At 43.4% G+C, this 24,307-nt stretch overlaps 1 protein-coding gene across 1 annotated transcript in view; it reads right to left on the bottom strand.

The window, feature by feature from the left end:
* Positions 1 to 706: 706 nt before the first annotated feature.
* The window catches only part of TGFBI (transforming growth factor beta induced), a 35,806-nt gene continuing 12,205 nt past the window's right edge, over positions 707 to 24,307 (bottom strand). The window contains exons 3-17 of the mRNA XM_005310370.5: positions 19,317 to 19,381; positions 17,537 to 17,694; positions 16,062 to 16,226; positions 14,691 to 14,837; positions 13,444 to 13,585; positions 11,509 to 11,721; positions 10,656 to 10,793; positions 10,192 to 10,337; positions 9,627 to 9,763; positions 8,322 to 8,452; positions 6,072 to 6,196; positions 5,646 to 5,748; positions 4,478 to 4,557; positions 3,289 to 3,313; positions 707 to 1,775 (exon numbers count right to left, since the gene is read on the bottom strand). Coding sequence (XP_005310427.1) covers positions 1,735 to 1,775; positions 3,289 to 3,313; positions 4,478 to 4,557; positions 5,646 to 5,748; positions 6,072 to 6,196; positions 8,322 to 8,452; positions 9,627 to 9,763; positions 10,192 to 10,337; positions 10,656 to 10,793; positions 11,509 to 11,721; positions 13,444 to 13,585; positions 14,691 to 14,837; positions 16,062 to 16,226; positions 17,537 to 17,694; positions 19,317 to 19,381 — 1,816 coding nt within the window. The 3' untranslated portion in view covers positions 707 to 1,734. The remainder of the gene's footprint in view (positions 1,776 to 3,288; positions 3,314 to 4,477; positions 4,558 to 5,645; positions 5,749 to 6,071; positions 6,197 to 8,321; positions 8,453 to 9,626; positions 9,764 to 10,191; positions 10,338 to 10,655; positions 10,794 to 11,508; positions 11,722 to 13,443; positions 13,586 to 14,690; positions 14,838 to 16,061; positions 16,227 to 17,536; positions 17,695 to 19,316; positions 19,382 to 24,307) is intronic.

The raw sequence follows: 24,307 nt of genomic DNA, 5'->3' as shown, positions 1-24,307 counted from the left end.
AGAGCCACTCACAGAGCCTCAAGCCAGCTGTCCTAATCCCATGTAGGGCCAGCCTTGGTGCATAAACAGCTACAGAATCTCAGGGGTGGAGGTGAGCTGTACCACTCAGACTGCAGGGGCTGAATGTCCCACCTTCTGTGCGTGGGACTGCAGCCCTTAAAAAAAACCCTGTCGCTTTGGGAAATGGAGCCAGTCACCCGGTGGAGGCTTGAGACCCTGGAGTGAGAATCCTGCAAGGTAATCTCTTCAGGAGAAGCACAAGAGCAAGGTTAGAGATTATCCCTTTCAACAAGCCACTTGTAAAGAGGCACAAGATCTCAAAACAGAAACAAGTGGGAGTTTCCAAACCGATTGATTTTTCTCCTTTCTTTTTACAGTCAGAGCTAAATAATACTGCCCTGCCAGTTGATGGTCAGGGGGAATCAAGCCTCCAGCCTCACTCAGAGGGACCATTACTCCTACAAGCAGCCAGGACTACTCCCACCTTCCAGGCCATTCTGCGGTGCAACCAGCCAAATTATGGCTGCTCAGGATTTGGGGAGAGAACTGCAGCAAGAGAAAACAAGAAGGGGTTTCTTGTTTTTCTCCCCCCTCTAATGCAGCCATGATTTGGCCCACAGTATTTACCAGGCCAAATATAACTTAAGTCCCCAGCAAGTCCGAAGTCAAACTGTACCCTCGAGCAATAAAAATCACACTGCTGTCATTCGTCATATGTTTTTGATTTTATTGGGTTTTTTTAAAAAACCAAGTTATTACAAATGAATCATTTATTTGAAGGCTTCTGAGAGGGAGAAGTCTCATTGCAGATACGATGTATTTTCAGTCTTCTTGTGAACCAAGACAGCCAAGTCAAATCCATATGCATAAACAAAACCAAACAAAAACTAGAACAGTTCAGACCACAGTTTATATCATGCAAATTCCCTAATATCAACAGAAGGCTTTTTAAAAAAAAACAAACAAACCTCAAACTCAGACTTGCATGGAAGACTTTCAAAACACAGGGGGTGGGGAGAAGAAAGAAAAGATGTATTCTTTGGTTTAAAACACAGTATTGCTCAGAAAACATTTAGTGAGTTCAACAAAAGGATAAGTTAAAATGATCACTGTGTAATCAACTGTAAGGTTGGCACCTATGTGATCTATTGAAAGGTGATCGTGTACAATTACAGCACTGTCACTAGAGTGAATGTTTTCAAAAGGTGGCACAGACTTTGGATTTTGGGGGGGGGGGGTAGTGGGGGGAGAGGGCTGCACAAATTGAGACCATACTTTTGATCTTGATTTTCAGGGGTGCTTAGAATCCACAACTGCAGTTGAAGTCAGAGCTGAAGATAAGTCTTGATTCAGGAAAGTGTCCCTGTTCAGGATAGCCCTTAACTGTCCTGAACAGGGACGGACCCAAACACGTGCTTAAGTGCTTTCCTCAACCAGAGCTGTAATCAGCACTTGTTCTTCTGAAAAATAAGGCCCACAACTACCACAGATTGGGTACCTAAACTTGAAGCATCCAGAATCAGGGGTTACTTCTGAAAAGCATTAGCCTTAATGTACAGCTCCTAAAGGTAAAAAAAAGAAGCAAAAATGGTTTGAAAAATATGGCTTTTTTCTCCTATCCATTTGAGATGGAAACAAAATAAACTTAAGTGTGATATTTGCATTTTAAAAGCAATTCTGTCCTTCCCTTAAAATGACAGCAAAAGTTGATTGTTCTGCTGAATGTTCTTCACTTTACTGTTTCATCCTTGCTAATAACCTGGAATATTGAGGCGCTGGAAAGGGAAAGGAAGAAGAGACAGATGTGAAAAATACAATGCACAGCAACATTTAATTCCACCTTCCCCTGGATTCACACAATATAATCCATCTCACTTGGACAGAAATCAGTAGCCAGCCATATACATTTGCTTTTGCTCTGTGCTCATATGGTTCTATTCAAGTCTTCCTAAAGTCAGTGGAAGGATTCCCATTGATTTTAATGGGCTCTTGGTTGTGCTCGCAGTGCATGTTTTGGGCTCATTCCTGAGAGAAGCAGTGAGCACTTATAACTTCCACTGACTGCACAGGGAGTTGCAGGTGTTCAAAGCCTCTCAAGGATCTGGTCCTTTAAGACCAATAAGAGGAGGCAACGGTTTTATTTCTGATCTGCATTTCCTGTTTATTGGAACATCATTAATACTAAGCTTGCAATTGTATGGTGGCACCTTGGTCTCTCCTGTGGCCCACAAATACACCTCTACCCCGATATAACGCGACCCAACAGAACACGAATTTGGATATAACGCGGTAAAGCAGCGCTCCGGGGGGGGGGGGGGGCGGGGCTGCACACTCCGGCGGATCAAAGCAAGTTCGATATAACGTGGTTTCACCTATAACACGGTAAGATTTTTTGGCTCCCGAGGACAGCGTTATATCGAGGTAGGGTGTAGTTACATCTCCAGAGGCCTGCAATGCTTTAGTCTAACCCAAGTTATTAGGCTCAATATAATGGCAACTGGGTGAAATTTAAATGGCCTGTGATATACAGAAGTCAGATGAGATGATCTAGTGGTTCCATGTGACCTTAAACTCTATGAAATAAAACTTATAATAGATGGTCTGGCCTTGTAATACCTACCGTATGTGACTACACACCAGCATCAGGATGGGTAGGAAAATATCAAGGATCCCTTTAGAGCAGGGTTCAGCCACCTTTGGCATGCGGCCCGTCAGGGAAAGCCGCTGGTGAGCCGAGACGCTTTGTTTACCTGCAGTGTCTGCAGGTTCGGCTGATAGCAGCTCCCACTGGCTGTGGTTCGCCATTCCGGGCCAATGGAGGCTGCAGGAAGAGGTGGCCCAGCCTGCGCCGCTTCCCACAGCCCCCATTGGCCTGGAACGGCGAACCGCGGCCAGTGGGAGCTGCGATCGGCCGAACCTGCAGATGCTGCAGGTAAACAAAGCGTCTCGGTCCGCCAGCGGCTTTCCCTGATGGGCCGCATGCCAAAGGTTGCCGATCCCTGCTTTAGAGGATCATAGTGCAACTCCAACTGCAGGTTCCACATGGATTTTTTTTATTCAGCACTTATGAAATAGGTCGAAGGCAACCTAACAGTGCATGTTTATTGGGGGGAGGGATTGATTTAAAGTGATAAGTGGAAGTTGGTGACCTGTAGAGTTCTGTGAGCACAGTAGCAAACAGACCTATTGGAATTGGACTCCTAAAAGGGAAAGCAGAGGTGACAAAGGGCTAGTAAAATCGGAAACATCCCAGAGAATACAAGAGAGAAAGTAAGATGTGTTATTTACCTAGCCGAGAACTCCTGTGGGAAACCTGTAAGAAAAGAATATTTAAAAACTAAAATAATTCTGATGCTTATCTATAATGGATAGCAACAAATGTCTCAATATTTTTCCAAGTATACTGAACAGAGCTAGTCAAAAAGTTTGAAAACGATCAGCAAAAAAGGATCGGTTGAAAAATAAGCCATTTTTTAAAATCGGCTTTAACGTCAAAGCCTCAGCAGCAATAGCTTGAGCAGACTACAACTGCATCCGCCATTCAGTGATGTGAGCTGCAGGAAGCATATTACGCTAGCACCTCAAAGACAAACGCTGACTGGCTAGTTGTGTTTGGGGGGCAAGTGAAGGTATTGACTATGATGGTTGCAATCCTGAGCAGGCTTCTGGATGTACTTAAACTTTATACACTGTGACTTCAATGGATGATTGTTCACAAATGTTAAGCACCTGCCTTTGTAGAATCAAGCTCTCAAGTCCTACATGATTGGGGTTCTGGCTACCCGAGACACCTCCCCCCCAGTCTACCACCAGGGCCACAGAGATCAGCTGGGGCGTTAGAGAGTTTTAGAGTGTGCCAGCAAGAGGCTGGTGGAAAGGCACTCTCAGTGGAAGGTCCCACGATTATGGAACTCCTTGCCCCAGTGCTCTAAAGGACCCTGGATCTGTAAGTGGCAAGGATCAGTATCAGGTCCATCTCCTCTCCAAGGCATCTTCCCGAGGGGAGGTCTGAGGTAGTTATGGGGTATGATATATAGTTTAATGGTGAATAAGAATCTTCTACTTCTCCCATCAGTCAACAAGTTAAACATGTTACTTTCTAATTTTTACTTCTACAGTTACAGTTTTCTAGGAGTGCCTGGCACATTAAACAAATGCAGAGGGGAAGCTCCTTGCAGTAGAGAACTTACTGGATCTGAACAAAGGAGCAGGGAAAATGATGTAAAAATGACATTTGAATACAACATATGCTGTTGAGGTTTGGCCCGTGTTTTACAGCACCAGGATTTTATCTGCAGTATGTTATAAAATGTATTTTTTTAAACTGCAAGCAAGCAAGAAAAGACTGCTGAGGGTCCAGAGTGTAATGTAATTAGTATTTTCATAAATCAAAAACTGAATATAAGGATGCTTAAAAATTGTTAATAGGTCTGTAATTTCAGGGAGTGTCCCAATACGTGAGCTAAATTTTGTTTACCTTGGATAATGCAGATGCCTGTTTGAAGATTTCTAGTGCAGGATCTGCAGGCTCATCTCCTCTTTCTTGAGGCCTGAAAGCTGAGGGTGTAATTCAAACATCATTAATATAGACTTTAAAATATTTCTTGCTTCCCTCTGCTAGTGTTCTGTAGCTAGGCATGAAATCAATCACACATCAATACAACATCACCCACTGAATTAGAATACTTAATAGGTCATCCCCCTTCCTCAGAGAGCCAAGCATGCAATGGTCCCACAGCTGATTCTGAGTAACTTGGGTTGATTTGAACTATTCCTGTGACAGCCCATTCTCTACTGTACTTTAATTGACGAGTACATGACTATCTGGCTATTGTTCCACTGTCCTTTACAAATTGCTCACTGTAGCCGAGAGCTGTACAGAGTCACTACACTACCATTAGCTCCTTCAAAGCAGGAGCACAATATACAAAGGCCCTGATTCATCCCTGGTCAGGACCCCTCTTGAGATGTGCTTAAAGATAAGCACATGCCTAAGTTCCATTGACTTCAGCAGGACGCTTACATGTTGGGGAGGGATAGCTCAGTGGTTTGAGCACTGGCCTCCTAAACCCAGGGTTGTGAGCTCAATCCTTGAGGGGGCCATTTAGAGATCTGGGTTAAAAATCTGTCTGGGGATTGATCCTGCTTTGAGCAGGGGGTTAGACTAGATGACCTCCCTGAGGTCCCTTCCAACCCTGATATTCTATGATTCTATGTTTAAAGCTAGGCATGCTTATGTAGCTTGCTGAACTGGGACCAAACTTAAGTGTAAACCTGAATAGAACTCAGATGAACAGTTTCAACTGTGACACCATATGTGGTAAAATATTTTAAAAAACACTGGATACTGATATTTTATAGTGTAACTGCATTGTGTAAAATGAACAGACTATATGGCTGATGGTATATTGCACAGCTGCTCACAAAATATCAAAAATTGTACCTATTCAGCTCGCAGAACTTAAAGAACTAATCTATTTGCTATAGCAAATACAACTATACACATTTTGCTTCCTACTAAACCTGCACAGAATACCCCTTCTCTTACCTTCTGCAGAGAAAACGGTATTTCCTTTTATAAACTGTGCAAAACATCACTGACATTCCTAGCCAGCAGCTTTATATATTTAGAAATGTTGACCAACCTGGAGGTTGTAAGACCGCATTCACAGCATAAATCACACCATTAGTGGCCATGATATCAGTTTCGGCAACAGGTTCCTTGTTCACATTCACTACATTGTTTTTCTGGAGGGGGAAAAAAGTGAAGCCACCATTTAACAGATGGGACAACCCTCCCCCCAAACCTCTACAATAAAGTTAGCCTGTTTTCTCCCTAGAGGGCTTTTCCTGAGATCTCAAGAAACAGTAACCTCTGTTAAGACTGTCTGCTTCCTGAGGTTACATATCTCTCTGCTAGGAACCAGTGATGCCATTTAGTGAGAGCATATGTCCATTTGGAAGCGGTTTTGACATTGGCCAAGTGAGCATAACCATATTGTTGAAAACAAACCAGAAAACAAAAAACCCCAAGGAAATCCCCCCCCCCAAAAACACACACACAAACTTACAGCGCTAATTTCAATTTTATCACCCTGCAAAGACTTCAATCTCACAAGAGCTCCAACTGCTCCACTGATCAAGATTTCATCCCCAATATGGTACTTTAGAATGGTAGCAAGTTGTTTCGCATTACCTGGCAGAAGAAACATATTTACAGGATAATGTTACAGCTTATTCCCTATACACTGTCATAGTTTTAAGAGATAAATGCCATATGCATATACAGGTGAGTGAGGTAATATTTTTTATTAAAAGATTACCTCACTATCTGGTCTCTCTAATATCCCAGGACCAACATGGCTACACCACCACTGCATATGCATAAAAGTCACTTCACCCTTTACTGAAATGCAATCACCTCTGGCATCAAATGGAAAATATCGTAGATAGTTCAAAGTACAGAGGTAATTTAGGGAGGTAAAATATAAATATCCTAGCTGGAACTGGTTAGAACATCAGGGTTAACACATCTGTGCAGAAAGTGCCCTGGGATCTTTAATCACAAAGAGGCAGGACTAGAGCTGTGCAAATAACGGAGTTTTCCTGTTTGCTGGCCAAAGCTGGTGGAGGGGTGGGGGGAAGAACCAAGTTGATGTATTCCTCGCAATCTGTTTCCTGGTTAGCCAGAGAGTGGGGCAATAGTGGGGCAATAGTGGACATCAAAGTCTCTCATTTTTTCCTTAGAGATGCAGTGCCAACAAATAAACTCTAGGTCAGACAGAACATGTGATGCTGAGGGCCAGATTTGTAAAGATATTCAGGCACCTAACTTCCACTGATTTTAATGAGAGGTAGGCACCTAAATCCATTTAAAAATCTGGGCCTTGGTCCAAAATGAAAGCAGCCCATTTAACAAGATGTCTATTTTATTTCAGCAGCTTAGTGAGACGAAGTTGCAAGTCTTTTCCTCTGTGGTCCATGTGAGTCAGTTCACACTGCATATCCTCACCAGCATGATTCACTTCACCTTCAGAACCATAAGCTAAATATTTGCTTAGACAAAACCAAGAACATTTCAAGCACTCACATCTGGGATATTTCACCACTTGGAGCTGGTTACAGTAGTTGCAAAAACAGTTGTGAAATATTTATACATATAAACACTAGAATGACTGCACAGGCTGATGCAATAGATTACTGCTCCATGCACTTAAAAGGATAGCCAGCTACCATATACAGATGCTTTACAGATTATGTCGTCAGTGTTTGGTTGGGTTTTAAATGAATACCCAGCATTCTTTCCAAACCACATCCATTTTTTAAACTCAAAAAGGGACAACATTCTGTTGCTTATACAGAAGATGGCTGTAAAAGTTCCCATACTTTTTCCATGTCATGTCTGCAAGCCTGTGCTTTACCACAGTGGTTCTCAACCAGGGGTCCAGGGTCCACGGGGGGGGCCACAAGCAGGTTTCAGGGGGTCTGCCAAGCAGGGCCAGTGCTGGACTCGCTGGGACCCAGAGTAGAAAGCCGAAGCCCCACCTCATGGGTCTGAAGCCCGAGGCCTTTAGCCCTGTCACCCGGGGTTGAAGTCAGAGCCTGAGCAATGTAGCTTCGTGGGGGCCCCCTGTTGTGTGGGGGCCCCAGGCAATTGCCCTGTTTGCTACCGCCTAATGCCGGCCCTGGCTTTTATATGCAGAAAAAACAGTTGTGGCACACGTGGGCCATGCAGTTTTTATAATATGTTGAGGGGGGCTCAGAAAGAAAAAGGCTGAGAACTCCTGCTTTACAGGACATCTGGTCTTTATCTTTTCCTAGTCCAAAATATAGGTCTCTTTCTTATAGCCAGATTTGTTTTCTTCTTTCCCTGCAGGCAGGCTCATAGTTCTTGCACTGCCGGCATGTGAGGACCAGAGACCGCAAGTGCCAACTGCATTGCTAGAAACACCATGGTCAGGTGAAGCAATTGTGGTTCCATGATCCCAACCAATCTACACCTACCAGCAGAGCTAAGCCCAAGCAGGGGAGTGTTCACTGCCTGCTCTGAACAATCATACAGATGCCATTGTATCCCCAACGTTCCCAGAGACCTTGTATCTGCCTCACAGGAAAATTTAAGGCCACTTTTTGATGCCTGCTGTACAGATCACAAGCTTTCTGTTGGGGCATGGCATACGAGTTGGTTATGTAGGAGGAGAGCTTTCAATGGATTGGGAGACACGAATTTTAAGGATCAAAGAATGTGATACTGAAGGCATATTTATCCTGGTTAGTCCTTCAACATTACACATTAAAAATCCAGATCTATGAATACTTACCCATAAGTTTGTTCAATTCCCCTCGTGGCATAGCTTGGAAAGCTTCGTTTGTTGGAGCAAACACCGTGAAGGTACCTGGCCTATTTAATGTCTCCATTAGACCTGCAGATTGGATGGCAGCCACCAACGTACTGCAAGACACACAACACACAGTTGCAGGCAGTGCTTAATTTGTAATGAAAGAGGTGCCAGGGCTCAAGCAATTTTTTACATTCATAACTGATGCAGGAAGCCCAGAGGTGCCAGGGTTAGAAGCTGCCCAGCCTACAGGTGCCACCAGGGCCGGCTCTGGCTTTTTTGCCGCCCCAGGTGAAAAAGCCTCCCGCTGCACCCTGCCCCCCAGCAGGGAGCACGGCGAGCCCAGCCACGGGCCTGCTCTCCCTGACCGGCCGGAGCGCCGGAAGGAGGGCGGCGAGCCCGGCCACGGACCCGCTCTCCCCGACCGGCCAGAGTGCCGGAAGGAGGGCGGCCCCACTCTTCCCAGCTGGCCAGAGCGCCGGGAGGAGGGCAGTGAGCCCGGCCGCGGGTCCCACTCTCCCCGGGTGAGCGCCGCCCCCCTCCAGGTGCCGCCCCAAGCTCATGCTTGGAGGGCTGGTGCCTGGAGCCGGCCCTGGGTGCCACGGCTCAGCCCTGGCAAGCCATGGCACAAATTAAACACTGGTTGTAGGCTTCATTTGTTTAAGCCCACATTTATCGTTATTCTAATGGCAGATACATTCAGCGAAAGAGTAACTGCTGTAGGTATTTCCAAGAAAAATTATAATGTTAAAGCTACAAAATACAACAGGTTCTGGCAAATAATTTAATTGAAAAGTTGGTTGACAAGAAGTTAAGGCCTAATCCAAAGTCCACTGAAGCCAATGGCAGTCTTTCCCTGGGGCTTTGAATCACATTCTGACTGTATTAACCTACAGATGATTCTTTTTAGATCCCAATCCAGTTCCTACTGAGTTGGTCTAGGGCCCTTTGATAATTTGAAACAAGGAACAAATTGGGGGATGTAACAGATATTCTGGACTCACTTAGTACTTAAATGAATTTTAAACCCCATTTTTTATTTAAAGTTATGCTGCTTATAATTTAGGAAGACATGCATTTAGATGCTTTTACATTAACAAATTATATATAGCAATGACTTCAACCCATAGTTAATTGGAATTGCTTTGACAGCTCTGTTGCTACTGCACGACTAACAGCAAGAACAAAATGTCACCTAGTCTATTCTGTATGGGTTCTGATATTGTGCTCATCACCACAGTATTGGAGCACTTTCCATAAGGTGCATTAAGCCATGTGACTACACACCTGAAACGTTGGTCTGCCTTTAGAACATCCATGACTGTTCCTACTGGTGGAGTCAACATTTTGTCCACCGTGAACAAGGTGCCAAACCTTCCTCTCCTGTCATGGGCAGCAATACAGACGTTTTCAATGCAGAGGTTCTGCAAATATAAACACAGACAAAATAAATTAAAATACACTTCAAGGGACAGAATATTTTAATTGTTACATTGTTTGTTTGTATTTTTCACTTTTATAGAATATAAAAAATGAGCTTAATGAATTATCAATTAGCCTTTAGCAGGCTTCCATATGTATAACCGAGGGCACCATTTGGCCTCCAGAATCTTTGCTACAGATGATGGATGAGAAAGAAAGAACACAGCCTCACGCTCAGATCCCAAACGGAGTTTGCAGATCTGCGTTGAAATCCTGACCCCATTGAATTCGATGGAAGAAATCCCATTGATGTCACTGGGGCCAGAATCTCACCCCGATGTGTTATCAGTGAGACACGAATAACAGAGCAACTGCCCTTCTAGAGCAATAATACTGTATCAGACTAAGAAAGAGTTAAATAGACACTCACATTGCGGTATACAAAAACTCTCAGTTTTTTGCCACCCAGAGTTTCTAGCTCCTGTCCATGGTAAAGATATTTAGAAGAAAGCTGTTCTTTAAGAATGTGATCTAGAAGCAAACTCTTCGTGTTCCGATTCATAGGAGGAGTCCCATCTGCAGCAAAAAGCATTTCGACACACAGTGATTCATTTTAACACTATCATTAAGACTCTACAAGGATCTAAATAATAAATATGGTATCTGTGTCGCCTTTCAGTTTCAAAACCAGTCTGTGCCCCTAGCAGAACCAGCTTATATGAGAGCGCGTGTACACACACACACACACACACACACACACACACACACACCCCTCCCTCAATGAAGAAAGCAATCATTAGCAATAGTAAAAATCTGACATACAACTCTGGTTTCTCCCAGAAGCAGGTCTATGATCAGAACCAATGGAACATATAGAAGATTTCCAAAGTTTACCTTTGAACACAATGTTTATTGGGGCAAGAAGCGTCACACGCTCCTTTCCAGTGAGATGAGAGCTGAGATCAGCTTGTCTAAAAAGGTCAATAGACGTTGAAACATCAGATTCTTTACCTAACTCAAACAAAGTTTTAGCTAAAGAAAAAAAAAAAACAGAAATCACTTGTTAAAACTATATTAAATGCTTCAATTAATTTGTTTCAGCATGGAGTACCATCTATTTGTAATTAGAAATACATACTAATGAGCAATGCATACTGCTGGAAAGCAAATGGATGCAAAAATGATCAATTATGAGCACTACTTATTTCCAAAGCAGTCATACGGGGATTTTCAAAGCAGACACTGAATTTCAAAGGGAGTTGGATGTCCCAACTCCCGCTTCTCTGAAAGTCTCAGCCTTGATTTTTTTTGACTGAGTACAACACCATCTTCTCTTTGCCTTCTGTTGAATTATTTCCAATGAGTCCTTCATTAAAGGGCCTTAGAACTTTAAATTAGACACCCTGTTAAACTAATGATACAAAATTCTACTGAAAAAACATTTCCAAAGCAGGGTTGGAGAGGAGGAGCAAAAGGACATCACCAATGTAAAGGTGCATGTCAGCCTCCCCGAAGGATCATGAAAAACCCTGTATTTGCACATACAGGTCAGGTAATTGAGAACCTAATGACATACATAGTTACCTAATTTGTATGTGCAAATACCGGCTTAGGTGAGCAGACATATTAGTGTGTGCACAGGCATGCTTGTTAGATTGCCCGGTGAATATTCTAGTACAAAATATATTAAACCCCACTAAACAAACAAAAAGAAAAAAAAATCCAGGATACCGATCAATGATTTTACCTGAGTCTGGAATCAGTAGCTCATTAACAAAATGTACTACACCATTGATAGCTAGGACATCCTTTTCAGCAATGATAGGCCTTCCATTCAGGGTGAGTTCATCACCAATACAGCCTACTTCCAACATGGTACCTTCCAGAGTCTCCATGGACAAGCCAGCAATAATGGCCTCGGCACACATGGCTGATTTCAGTATGTGATGGTTTAACAGGTCTAGAAGAGAGAAAACGCACATGGTAAATAGAAAGTCAGCTTGGAAATTATTATTTGTAGCGCCTCGGAGCCCTAGTCAAGGGTCAGAACCCCACTGTGCTAGGCACCGTACAAAGACCTGTCCCAAAAGAGCTTACAATGATTGATAAGATTTTACAGCCTATGGACTAAGACCCCTGCAAGTGACCAAACCTGCACAAAAAGGAGTAATTTACAGTACTCTAGTTTCTAGAGAGAATACAATCTAGTTTTTGCTACATTAGCAAAGATTTAGAATTGAGTTCTCGCTCTCCACTCGTGTAAACAGGCAGACATTATTATGGGTTTTAGCAGCGGAATCTTCACTCTGCAAGATGCAGAAGACTGTAATTCAAGGTAATAGCCAGCCTCATTTGGAGGCCACTTCACTCAAAACCGCCGAGGAAGTAGTGAAATGTAATTCTTGTCCAAGATATGGGTCTAACTGCTATCCAGAGAGTTACATCAGTGGAAACCTGAAGGAGCTCTATTGACATCAGTAAGTTTCTCCAGATTTACTGTGCTGTAGTTGAGGGTAGGATTTGGCCTGAGATATTTAACTTCTCTAGGAAAAATGAATAATCTTCTGCTGGTAATAGATAAAGGCCAGATACCAGCCCCAACTCCCCTTTGTGCTACTCCAGTAACCCAAAGGGATGCAGCTAGGGATTCCCCCCCAAGTAGGCTCAGCGTTACTTCCTCTCAATCTCAGAGTTTGGGGTGGGATGGCATGCCATCCCAGGCTGCATAACAGTTCCTAGGGGGCCACCACCAGCACCTCGGAGACTGTTGTAACTTATACCTGGGACTTGACGCGGCCATTGGCTGGAGGGAGTGCAAAGGTGGATCTTAGCCCACTCCCCAGGTCCTACAATAAGCAGGGCTTGGCTGGATACAAGGATCTGTGTCCAGATGGCCATTCAGATGGACTAGTAGCTGTGGAACCGATCACATGAGCAAGATAGCGTGGCCCATAATTTTACCCTCTAAAAAAACCATTAAGCTGCCTGGATGTTTATAGCAGGAGAAACACTTTTTCCTCTTTACACAGCAGCCCAAGAAGTGCATTCGTTTTGATCTGAAGATAGTCATTCTTTCTGGCCCAAATCCTGCCCCATCCCTGTCTGGGTGCAAAGGCTGTCCTACACAGCAGAAGAGCTGTAGTTCCACTTCACAGTGCGGGCGTAGGCTGTTTGTGTGGGGAACCTTTGCCCTCTTACTGCCATAGAGCAGAGTTCCCAGTACAATCACACACACGGACTCTGTAGCAGTAAGGTAGAGCTGGAGGATTGGTTGCTTTGTGTGTCTTATGATTTTTTTGCCCACTCAGGCAGAGATTTCTAAAGGAGTTTGGAGTCAAGCTCCCAAACACCTTTGGAAATCCCAGTCTCAATTTCCCTGTGAACCGCTGTGTGCTCTGAGGAATGCATGGCTTCCTCTCTTTCCCCTCTGGAGCTCTCCTATGCCCAGCTAACACACACACCTTGGTGCAGCACGTGGACCTTAAGTTCCCCATGTTTTGTCCTAAAGAAAAGGATGTGCCATCTAGTGTAAAAAATACAAATAAATAAATAAATAGGATAATGTCAAGTGGATTATTCCAGCCTATGTCAGAGCATATCAAGGGTCAGTTCTCTTACTTACCTACTTGAGATGCAAAAATACTTTTCTACCTTTCAACACACTTGGTAAATGGTCATTTACCTTTGAGAGCTTCTGGGTCCCCAAGGATCCTGTCCAGTGTTCCTTGTGGGATCTTCTCAAAGGCTTCATTGGTTGGAGCCAAGAGTGTGAACTGCCCATCATTTTCTAACAAGGTATTAAGACCAGACGCAGCCACAGCAGCCTTTAAAGAAATGGGAGGAGAGAGGCTAGAATACACTCAAGAATACAAAGAAGGAAAAACATTTCTCTCCCACTCAGACAAGGGCTAAGGAGCAGACTTTTAAAAGCATCTGGGGCCTATCCGCATCCATAGGCACCTAAATACCTTTTCTGAAAAATCTGGCCTTACGTACTTAGCAGCGCCTCACCCTTCAGGCAGGCAATCTTTGGCCTGGTCTACACTGAGGGCGGGGATCGATCTAAGATACGCAACTTCAGCTACGCTATTCTCGTAGCTGAAGTCGACGTATCTTAGATCGACTTACCTCCTGTCCTCACGGCATGGGATCGACGGCTGCGGCTCCCCCGTCGACTCTGCTTCCGCCTCTCACCCTGGTGGAGTTCCAGAGTCGATGGGGAGCGCATTCGGGGATCAATTTATCGCGTCTAGATGAGACGCAATAAATCGATCCCCGATAGATCGATCGCTACCCGCCAATCCGGCGGGTAGTGTGGACGTACCCTTTGGAACACATCGGGGGGGAGGGAGGGTTCCTAACCAGTGATTTAGGGCTTGCTCCAATACCTATTGAAGTCAATTGAAAGGATCCGAGTGACTTCAAACGGCACTGGCTCAGCTCCTTAACCTGGTTAACTGGGAAATGCCAGTTTATGTTTAGGTGTTAAAGTTCAATGTATAAGATGTGCATTAACAATTAATACTTTATTTATTAAATCAATTGGGTCAATGTTTCTGAATAGTAACCTCTAATGCCAGGATTTTCAAAAGGAAATAAGGGAGTGAGGCCTGGTGTACATTTAAAATGTTTTACCAAAATAACTATCAGTAAGCGATGTGATTTTTATTGACAGAGTTAAACCAGTAAAAGCCTCTGTGTAGACAGTTATACCAGTATATGATGCTTTATACTGGTATAGATTCCAAATCAGAATAAGCTATATCAGCATAAGCACTTTGCTGGCAAAGATAAAGCAGCAAAACTTTAAAGTGCAGACAAGTCCTTGGTTACATACATCCTACTGAAATTCAGTGGGAGTTGGACACCTTTGAAAATCATGAATGAAAGCATGAACTAACATGCTGTAAACCCTTGAGATGAACTCACCCGAAGAGTTTCAAGATTTTCGTCGGTCTCAACGATTTGCTGGATACTGTTCGTTGTGGTGGCGATGACTTTATCTATCAGATGGACCACTCCATTGGTGGCATGATGGTCTGCTTTCAAAAGTCTGGCACAATTCACGGTCACGATCTGCAGAGGAAACGATCCAGAGGGGATAGAGTTCAATTAATTAAAACAAAAACAAAAACAAACAAAAAAAAACCAACAACCACCCACAATCCACAAACTGCATTAGTACTAGGAGAAGTTAAAGAAATTGGTGTAGAGAGGATGCGATGCTATTAATCATCAGGAAGCAGCAGTATCTTTCTGTGCAACTGCTCTCAGGAGCTCTTTTACAAAGCATTCCTCTATAGGTAACTCTACTGTTTACTGCATCTGAAACTCAACAGCATGCAGCTTGGTTAACCAGTCCCAATATACAGGAAATTAAAAAAAAACATTACTGGCCAAGCTAGAATTGTACTGTACTATAGGCCCCACCCATAATCAAATGAGTAATCCAGTGACTTCAATGTACCTGAAAATAAGAATTACTCAGGTAAGTAAGGGTTGCAGGCTCAGGCCCTATATCTATAAAGATGCCATTCATATATATTCTAAATAACTGGTTACCCTTTATAATAGTGACAAACTGCAGTTTGATTATGCTTTATGATACCTCATAAATCATATATGCTAGAAGGCTAGCTACATAATGAATCTAATTGCCTTTTAGTTTCATACTTAACACTGTAATGACTCTGAAGTTATACTTTTCAAGAAATGCTCCTACTATATTATACTGCAGCAAAACTACTCTCACTATAGCATGAAGTATAAGCAAATACATAACATCAGCATGCATACCTGAGTGTAACATTATTGCATCATCTGTGTATAAAAATTCTATACAAGCTCCTTGTGCACCTATATACTGAACCAGGTATTTATATATAGAACAATGTTACAGCATCTACCTGTTTATATTTCTTATGTGTATCCACGCATCTATATTCTACTGAGAATCAGCTCCGACACTCCACCCCACACTGCACTAAGTAGAGCTCTGAGACAGAAGAGAATCAAGCTAAGTCTATGGTGTTGGGACAATATCTGCTCAGCTAATTTGGGGCTCAATCCTGGGACATGCAGAGTGCCTTCAATTCTCATTGAAGTCAATGGGCACCAATCACCTTCCTGTATCGGACCCTCTTCCTCAGAGTTTTTGGTCTGTTTATCATTAATATTTTACCAAAAAAGATACAGTACAAGAAGTCTGGGATAACTTGCATAGATCCATTGACTTGCATCAGTTTACTCCATTTGAGGATCTGGCCCCCATTGTTACAGTAGTACAAGTAATTCACTTACTCCATTAGGATAGTGGTGGATCTGGAGATCAATATTCTGGTACATTGAAGGAAGAGACGTTCCATGTTTCAGGTCATCTGTTAGGACCCGTTTGTTCACCATATGGTAGCGAAGAGCATTTAGCAGTTCAATGTTGACATTACTGACCAATGAATCCAACATTTCCTGAAAATAAGCAAAAATCAAAATTTTGCCAGAAAATTACTTAGTGCCATTAAATCTAGTGTAAACAGAATTCCTTCAATAGCAGGAGCCCTGCTATTGCACAGGGATTTTCCAGCACGGATCTTGACTCCCAAATGGATTTCTACAGCATTCCGTGCCACTGTAAACAGGGGCGGCTCCAGGCACCAGTGCACCAAGCGCGTGCCTGGGGCGGCAAGCCGCGGGGGGCGGCCTGCCGGTCATTGTGGAGGCGGCAATCAAGGAGCCTTCAGCGGCATGCCTGCGGGAGGTCCGCCGGTCCCGCGGCTTTGGCGGCAACTCGGCGGCGGGTACGCCAAAGCTGTGGGACCGGACCACCTCCTGCAGGCATGCTGCCAAATCCGTGTTACCAGCTGGACCTCCTGCAGGTGCGCCGCCGAAAGCCGCCTGACTGCCGTGCTTGTGGCAGCAAAATACATAGAGCCGCCCCTGACTGGAAAGTTCCCTGGCAACATCTAAATAGAAGCCAGGGAACCAGTACTTCAAATGCTGTTTTAAAATGAAAGTTGGGCAAACCTAAGGGACACGTTTGTCTTGGAGTTTAAAGTCATACTTTCATGTATAACTAGCCATAACTATGTGTGTGTCTAGCCATAAATTTTCATTTATGATCATCATTTGTATTGTGGTAGCTCCTAGAAAGTCTACAAACAAGGATCGGAGTGCCATTGTGCTAGGCACAGCAGGTGCACGTCATGAAAAGATCGTCCCTGGCCCAATATCTATTTATTTTACTATTAAAATGTACAATTTGGCATACACAAGGTGAACGAGTCTGAATTCTCTCCCATTCCTAGGAATGGTCTCTCCGGCTCAGGGCTGAGGCACACTGGTGTGACTTGCGGTGAATGCTTTTTCCCATAATGTGTAATTGAACTATGGAACTCACTGTCACAGGAAGTCGTTGAGGTCAAGAACTCAAAAAAAGAGACTGGACATTTATATGGCTAAAAGAATATCCAGAGTGATCTTAATTAAAGATCCACAAAAAATTGTGGGAGGGATATTAACACTCATGCTTCAGGCATCCTCCAACTGTTAGAAATCATCATGAGACCTAACACGGGGCAGGAAGCAGATTGGTTACTCCAGGGTTCTTGCACTTTCCTCTGAAGCATCTGGGGCTGTGAGAGACGATGCTGGACTAGACGGCCCTAGCTCTGATCAAGCTTACACTGCCTCTGGTAGGGCTGTACCTATTCTGAGGACTCAGCGCTGTGACTCTAGAAGAGTCGGGGAGAGAACAAGAAAGAAGATGGATTTAATCTTACAGCAGGCAAAGCAGACCAGGCCTCATTGTTTGGGGCAAAGATTGTAAAACTTCCAGGTCCTTCAATTTCTGGTTTCAGGTTAGAACTGAGAGAGTACAGTTGGGTGGTGGAGGCTCCAACAATCCCCAGGGTGTCGTAGATGTTTGAAAGTGGCAATGCTGAAAGAAGAAAATATCAAATTTGATAACACGGGAGCAGTTCCAGCCCGCAGCCATTCCCATCTCCCTGCACATTGCTGAATGAAAACAGAGCTGCTGGCAAAAAACGTATCTGGAAATGAAACACATCAGCAAACTCAGACATCAAAGGAATCGTTTGATATAGGTCTAGGTGCTCCACTCGATTTCCCATGTTTTGTTCCGCCTCCCCCAAGACATAGCAGGATACAATATAAAAATCACACAATGTTCTGTATGCTGACAACTTCATTCCCCCATCCCTGCATTCTTCTGAAATGATCCCCCGGCAGATGTATGTTTGTTGGTATTAGAATACTAGTTTATCCTTCACTGCTGTCCTAAAACTGGGTGAGATTATACAGCAGTATAAATCCAGAATTGACAACCTTAAATGGAGTTACTTTGGATTTATACTGGTATAAAACGACAGTCCAAATTGGGCCCCCATGTAATTGCAGCTAGAAAGTCAAGAACCAAAGAGGTTTATCAGTTTCATATGGTCTGTCATTAGACCTGAGGTTTTACATTTTTCCCTGATTGTTCACATTTAGAGATGTGGGTTCACATTTTGGGGCTTAGATTTGTACATTTTGGTCCTAGGAGATGTAAACCGTATCTCCCTGCAGCTGCCGAGTACACAGTGTCCCAGGTGGAATCTCCCTGGACAGTGGTGGTATCACCTTCCCTTAGGGCTGGTCTAATCTCCCTTGGACTCCCTTAGGACCCCCTTCACCCTCGTAGAAGCTGCCTATGGGATATACTGAATCAATGCACCCCCTGCTACTCCAACCACACCAACTCTGGGCAAGCACTGTCCATTTCCAGAGCTGACTAGCTGCAGGCACCCGACTAGTACAGAGACTGCAGAACCTCGTGCTGCTGCAACATCTCACCAGGTAAACTTGCCTCCCGCAGGACACACGAATGAATATGCCTGACTGAATCCAATGCGAGCGGCCTCTCCCTTTCATGAGCCCCAAATTCCACAGGGCCAGATCCTTGGCTGGTATAAATCGGCACCGTACCTTGACCTCAGTGGAGCTTCACTAATGTGCACCAGCCGAGAATTTGGTCTGCAGCATTTAAAATGAAATATTGCAACCCACACAGTAGCAAAAGGATTGGGTAGGGAATGATTCAAAGACAATGACAAAGCACAAACATTTTTACTGTATCCAGGGGATTTCCCACCTTTTTTGAGGTCACTAAACTGTATCTTCTAATCAAATATATTTTGCTAAATTCATACTCACTAAAACAATAAGCATGCTGTGGAAAACTGTGTTACAGTAGAGAGTTTTATATTAAATTTCCAGTAGAGTTATATTACCCACTGGCATGAGTATTTTCTAACAGCCAAACTATCTTAACTTAGAATTTGTGTTCAATAGTTTTAAGGGGATAGAACATTTCTCAAAACTTTGCATGTCCTGGAGCTGATGTGCCCCATAACTTAGTGCTCTACTTGGTGGGTTTGCCCTTTCATGGAGAGGGGAATATAAAAATCACACAATGCCCAAGAATCAAATTCACTTTGAACAACTGTCTATGCTAGAGCTGCAGAATTATAAAGCATCTATAGAAACAGAACACATTTTTACCAGCTGGGCAGCCTTTTTCTCCAGGTACCTTTTCATATCCAGGGCAGCACTCGTAGCTGATCATTCTGTAATAGGACACAGACACCTCAGATAATGACAAACAGTTTTTCAATCCATGCCGCTTCTACTCAGGCAGCCCAAGATACTCATGGAGGGACAACTGCTGTTCTCTACATTTGACTACAGTTCTTATGTATGTTGGGCATAAAGCAAATCCTTCCTGGCTAAATAACTAGCTATTCTTTGGGCAGGTCTACACTTCAATGAGCTGCACTGGTGCAGTATTTTATGAGGCTGGGCTGCTGTAGTGCTTAAATGAAGCCGCTCCTACTCTGAGGGGAGAGCTTCGCCCGTCAGCATGAGAGGTGGTAGCTATACCGATTGGAGCTCTCCTGCCGACGTAGTGCTGTCTACACCAGGGGTTAGGTCAGTACAACTACAATTCTACCCCGATATAACACTGTCCTCGGGAGCCAAAAAATCTTACCGTGTTATAGGTGAAACCGCGTTCTATCAAACTTGCTTTGATCCACCGGAGTCCGCAGCCGCGCCGCTCTGGAGCACTGCTTTACCGCGTTATAGCCAAATTAGTGTTATATCGGGTCGCGTTATATAGGGGTAGAGGTGTACGTGGCTCAGGGGGTTGGATTTTCCCCAATATAAATCTATAGTGTAGACCTGACCATTATCTCTTTCAGGATTGCAAGCTTCCCTCTTGGCATAAATCAAACATTTCCCTTGAGGGTTTGTTCCCTATATATCCAAATAGAGGCCTGAAAACAATCTTATAATGCCAGTTGATAGAGTAGGAAGGTGACTGATTCGCAACTACCATCACAGCAAGATGAAAAATTTTATTTATTTAAAATACAAATAAGGTGACTTATCTAAAAACAGCATGGAACTCAAAAGTCACACTGATTCATTTAAAAAAATTAAAGTGTGTTGGATGCAAATCATACTTCTACTGTATGTAGGGACCCATAAGAGAGATCTATGAGTGACAGTGGATGGCAATTTAGACATGAGTTTTCAAAGAGATATAGCAATAAAAGAGGCCTGCCTAAATTTGATCTTGGCTATGTTTCCTTGAAGCATGCTACAGAGCACAAGTGCAATTCAATGGTATTTGCAAGAAAATGGAGATAGACATTCAGTCTTAATATTCAGCACATCCATGCTGACAGTGCACCCAGACTTTTTAAGTGCTGGTCACATCAGTTTGTCCCCAAGAGAGGAGTGACACAAAATATACTGGTGAATCCATTTCACCTAATCATCTAATTAGCCAAGTGCACTCTATTCCTAAAGGAGAATTCTAGCCAAGTAGACAATTGGTGAAACACAAAAATAGAGTTGGGAAGCCAATTTTTCCCCCCCTGGCCTTAAGGCAGGTCAACATCCCTTATAACAGAGGTAAGCAGTTTGTCTGGTTGGAACCAAGTAATTATATTTCACTTGACCAGACCTGGGTTTGGTCTATCCCAGTCTACTAGCCAACTGGATTTTGCTCAATCTACATCACAGTAGGTGTATGTCCACAAGTTGGAAGCACATGCGTTCACACTGTATACTCCATTGGTCTCCCTGCCAGCTCCACTACTGAGCTCCCCCTGGCCCATACCAGGGAATTGAAATTGACAAAATTCCTTCTCTGAATTGCTCATTGTTAAGAAGTCTAATCAGTTTCAATAGCTTGCTGGGTCATAACAATGGAATTACTAAGGGGAAAAACAAAGGATGGTGAACAGGCATTGATTGATCTTTTGCTTACACCTTAATAGCCAGTTGCTCCCCTCATATTCATTAAGGCCACAGGGTTCATTGTGTATTTCATTTTCTGTGAAGGGGAGTCAATGCCCTCTTACACAAACAGATCACACCTCTATACCCCTTACATATTCACCTCCCCTCCTCCTCTAGCAAGTCCTTCACTCTTTACTCATGCAACCCCATAAAATGAATCACTGTGCAGTATACATGACACCCCATTTTAGACCAAAATATCACATCCTAAACAACCACCTAGAGAATAGCACAATGGTGGCTGATGCACGCAATGCTAACTATTGAGATATGTTTGTAGAAGCTTATAATTTAGGAGACGCTCCCTCATAAGGGACAGTATTATGAACACAGGAATTTGGAGATGGACCCCGAAGGCAGGGATTGAGAAGACTGCACATGGCTGCATGCAGCAGTTCACCAGAGACGCCTGGCAGTTTCTTTTATTAATGTTTTATTCCTTTCCCATTCACTGGGGGGTTCATTAAATAAACCCCAGGATAGTTACAACCAAAAGCCTACATACAGGATTCAAGTATGGTCTCCATGCAATGTTGCTTCCTCACAGGAGGTGCAGCCATATGTTCTAGAACTAGTAATAATTGTTCAGACGGTATTTTTCTTTTATAAAGCCAAGAACTGAATTCTATGGGTGGGGAGGAAAAGTATAAGTTGATTGACACTGTACATTAATATTATGACACGTTTGAGGCAGAAGAAAACTCCTTTTATTAAATTTTAGTCGTTTTAATTACTTTGTTTGGCTTGGAGTTACAATGTCTCTTAAACAATGTCTGGAGCACTCAGTAACAGTCCCTTGTGTCTACTTGGTAAGGAATGAAGCTGCAAGCGCCAGTTTACTTTAGCACATTAAAACAAGCTATTCGGATATCTCCTGGGCTTGTAAACCACATTTAATCACTGTTTGGATAACAGGCTGCAATTCTATCATGTTTCCCTTAACAAAGCAGCCTCATGTTTTCTTTCAGCCCTGTTGTCAGCCCAAGTCGTCCCTTTAGAACAGCTATTAGCTCATTTACACCCAAAGCTTTGCAACTTTATTAATTGCTCGAGCAGATTAGTTCACCAACTGCAGTTACTTACAATGAGTGGGAATGGAGTCTGCAATCTCTCATACACACTGACATAAGGGGCCAGAGAAATCATTGGAAGTGGCAAACTTACATATACAGCAGCTGTGTAAATTACAGCAATTTGTGAACTAGTCACTAATAGCAATTAGTAAGTCCAGAGGACTGAACCACCAATTGATTACAGAACTGTCCATTTCATTTAACCACCATCCACTTATTCCCTGCCTGGTCTGTTATAACAAAACAACCCACCAGATCCTCACGTGGTGTCAATCAATGTTGTTGCTTTGACTTATAGCAATTTACATCAACTGAGGAACTAGCCCATTGCATGTGCCACTTTACAGATTAAGAAATAAGTGCAGGCAGAAGCATTGTTTTCAGATCTGACCCCCTTAAGAAAATACGTGTCTATATTAACAGAGGGAAAAAATCAAAACAGTTTACCAATTTATTTTTCTCTGAGGTTTGTTTTACTGGTCACCTTTGCAGCTGTTAGAAGGGGACAAAACAATTTGATCTTAGTGCCACCATACTGAAGAAGAACAGACACTCCTCTTACAAGGTACCCTTTCCCCCTCTCTGCAGAATTTCAAGAGCTGACTTTCAGGGAGCTGGGTTAAAAAAAAAAGCAAGACCCAAAGCCCTCAGATATTTATCATTTGAACACTATTTAAAAACACACAAACACAGTGAAAATGCCTTGAATTTAAACAGAATTCCTCTGGGTAATTAGGAGTCAGTAAGTGAAACAAATACCTGCACTTCTGTGACAGCAGCAAATAAATTCTGTGTCATGGTTTCCTAACAAAATTACAAAGCAAATCCAGACTGATGGTCTAGACATTATATATGCCATGTGGGAAAGAATTTGCCTAAAGCAATCCCTTCTTTGACAACTTGGGATCTTAACACCCTGCTGTCCACTTTTCTCAGCTCTCCTACTTTCCATGTTCATTAGTAACACACTTTAGCCTCTCCCCTTTCCCACCCCCGTAACTCTAATTTCCCTTTTTTCCACCAAAGACACTAACTCAAGTCTAGACAGTCCCTCAGTTCAGAACCATAATCAATGGCAGGGAGCGGATTAAAGAGAAATCATTCCGAAGCTCAGCATAAGTAATTCTTGAGCTCTGATGTAGTCGTTAAAAAGGTTCATTTACAGATTGACTGGAAATTAATGAGCTATGACTAACGGGGCAGGAAGCTGCTGATACGCATCACAGAATGTGGTCTAAACTCATTCCAGGGTAACACCACTGGAGGCTGCCCCCAGCGATGGAAAGCCTGCTGAGGGTGGTGAAGTTGTATCAGCAGGTAAAGGCTGGAGCCACCATTGTGCCCCTCAACAGAGGGAGATGCTAACTGGAATGTGGTAATGGCTTTAGTGCCAGCTCCTAGAGCACCACTGCCTGCCTTTGCCCTGAGTGAATCTCTCCTCTAGTGCAAGGGTTCTTGCAGTCACAGGAAGGTGTCACTTACCAGACCTATGTGCCTTGACCAGCCACCCTGTGCACCAAAGATGTCCATTGTCCTCCCACCTGGCTGTCTATCTCCCCACTCCTTTTCTGCACTACCTCATTTTCCGTTTTAAAAAAAAATTGACGTATCCTAACGTGATTCCCATCTCTTTATCTCTCTTCTCCCTTCCTGTCGCCTGCAGCCATCCTTTCTTGTGTCTGGCCTATGTAGAGGGGCAGCTCTTCCAGGCAAGCGTCATCCCTCTTTTTTCACCTCTGTAAGGCACCATGCAAAAGTTACAGGGCTGTGTAAAATATTGAACTTTAAAATTGCTGTTGTTACAACATTCCCGGGGAGGCAGGGTTGGGACATCAGCAGCCAATAAAGAGGACACCAAATACTTTCACTGGCCAATGGAATCGGTGACAAACTAGAGCATGCTATCAATGCCCAACCATCGGTGACAGAGTTTTGACCTTCTGTTGCAGAGGGGCCAGCTCCATATCAACTGGAAAAGGAAAACAAATGCTGTACATTCCTCCTCTCCAACACAGAATTTGCTGTAGCCATATCTGTCTATCTAGGTCTTTATATAGTGCTCATATCTGTGGTAGCTATGCCGTAGTGACCTCAGAACTGGACTGCCGCAAT

The sequence above is a fragment of the Chrysemys picta genome, chromosome 8 (assembly GCF_011386835.1).
Source record: "Chrysemys picta bellii isolate R12L10 chromosome 8, ASM1138683v2, whole genome shotgun sequence".
NCBI classification, from domain to species: domain Eukaryota; kingdom Metazoa; phylum Chordata; order Testudines; family Emydidae; genus Chrysemys; species Chrysemys picta.
This window is presented reverse-complemented; position numbering and strand designations above follow the sequence as displayed.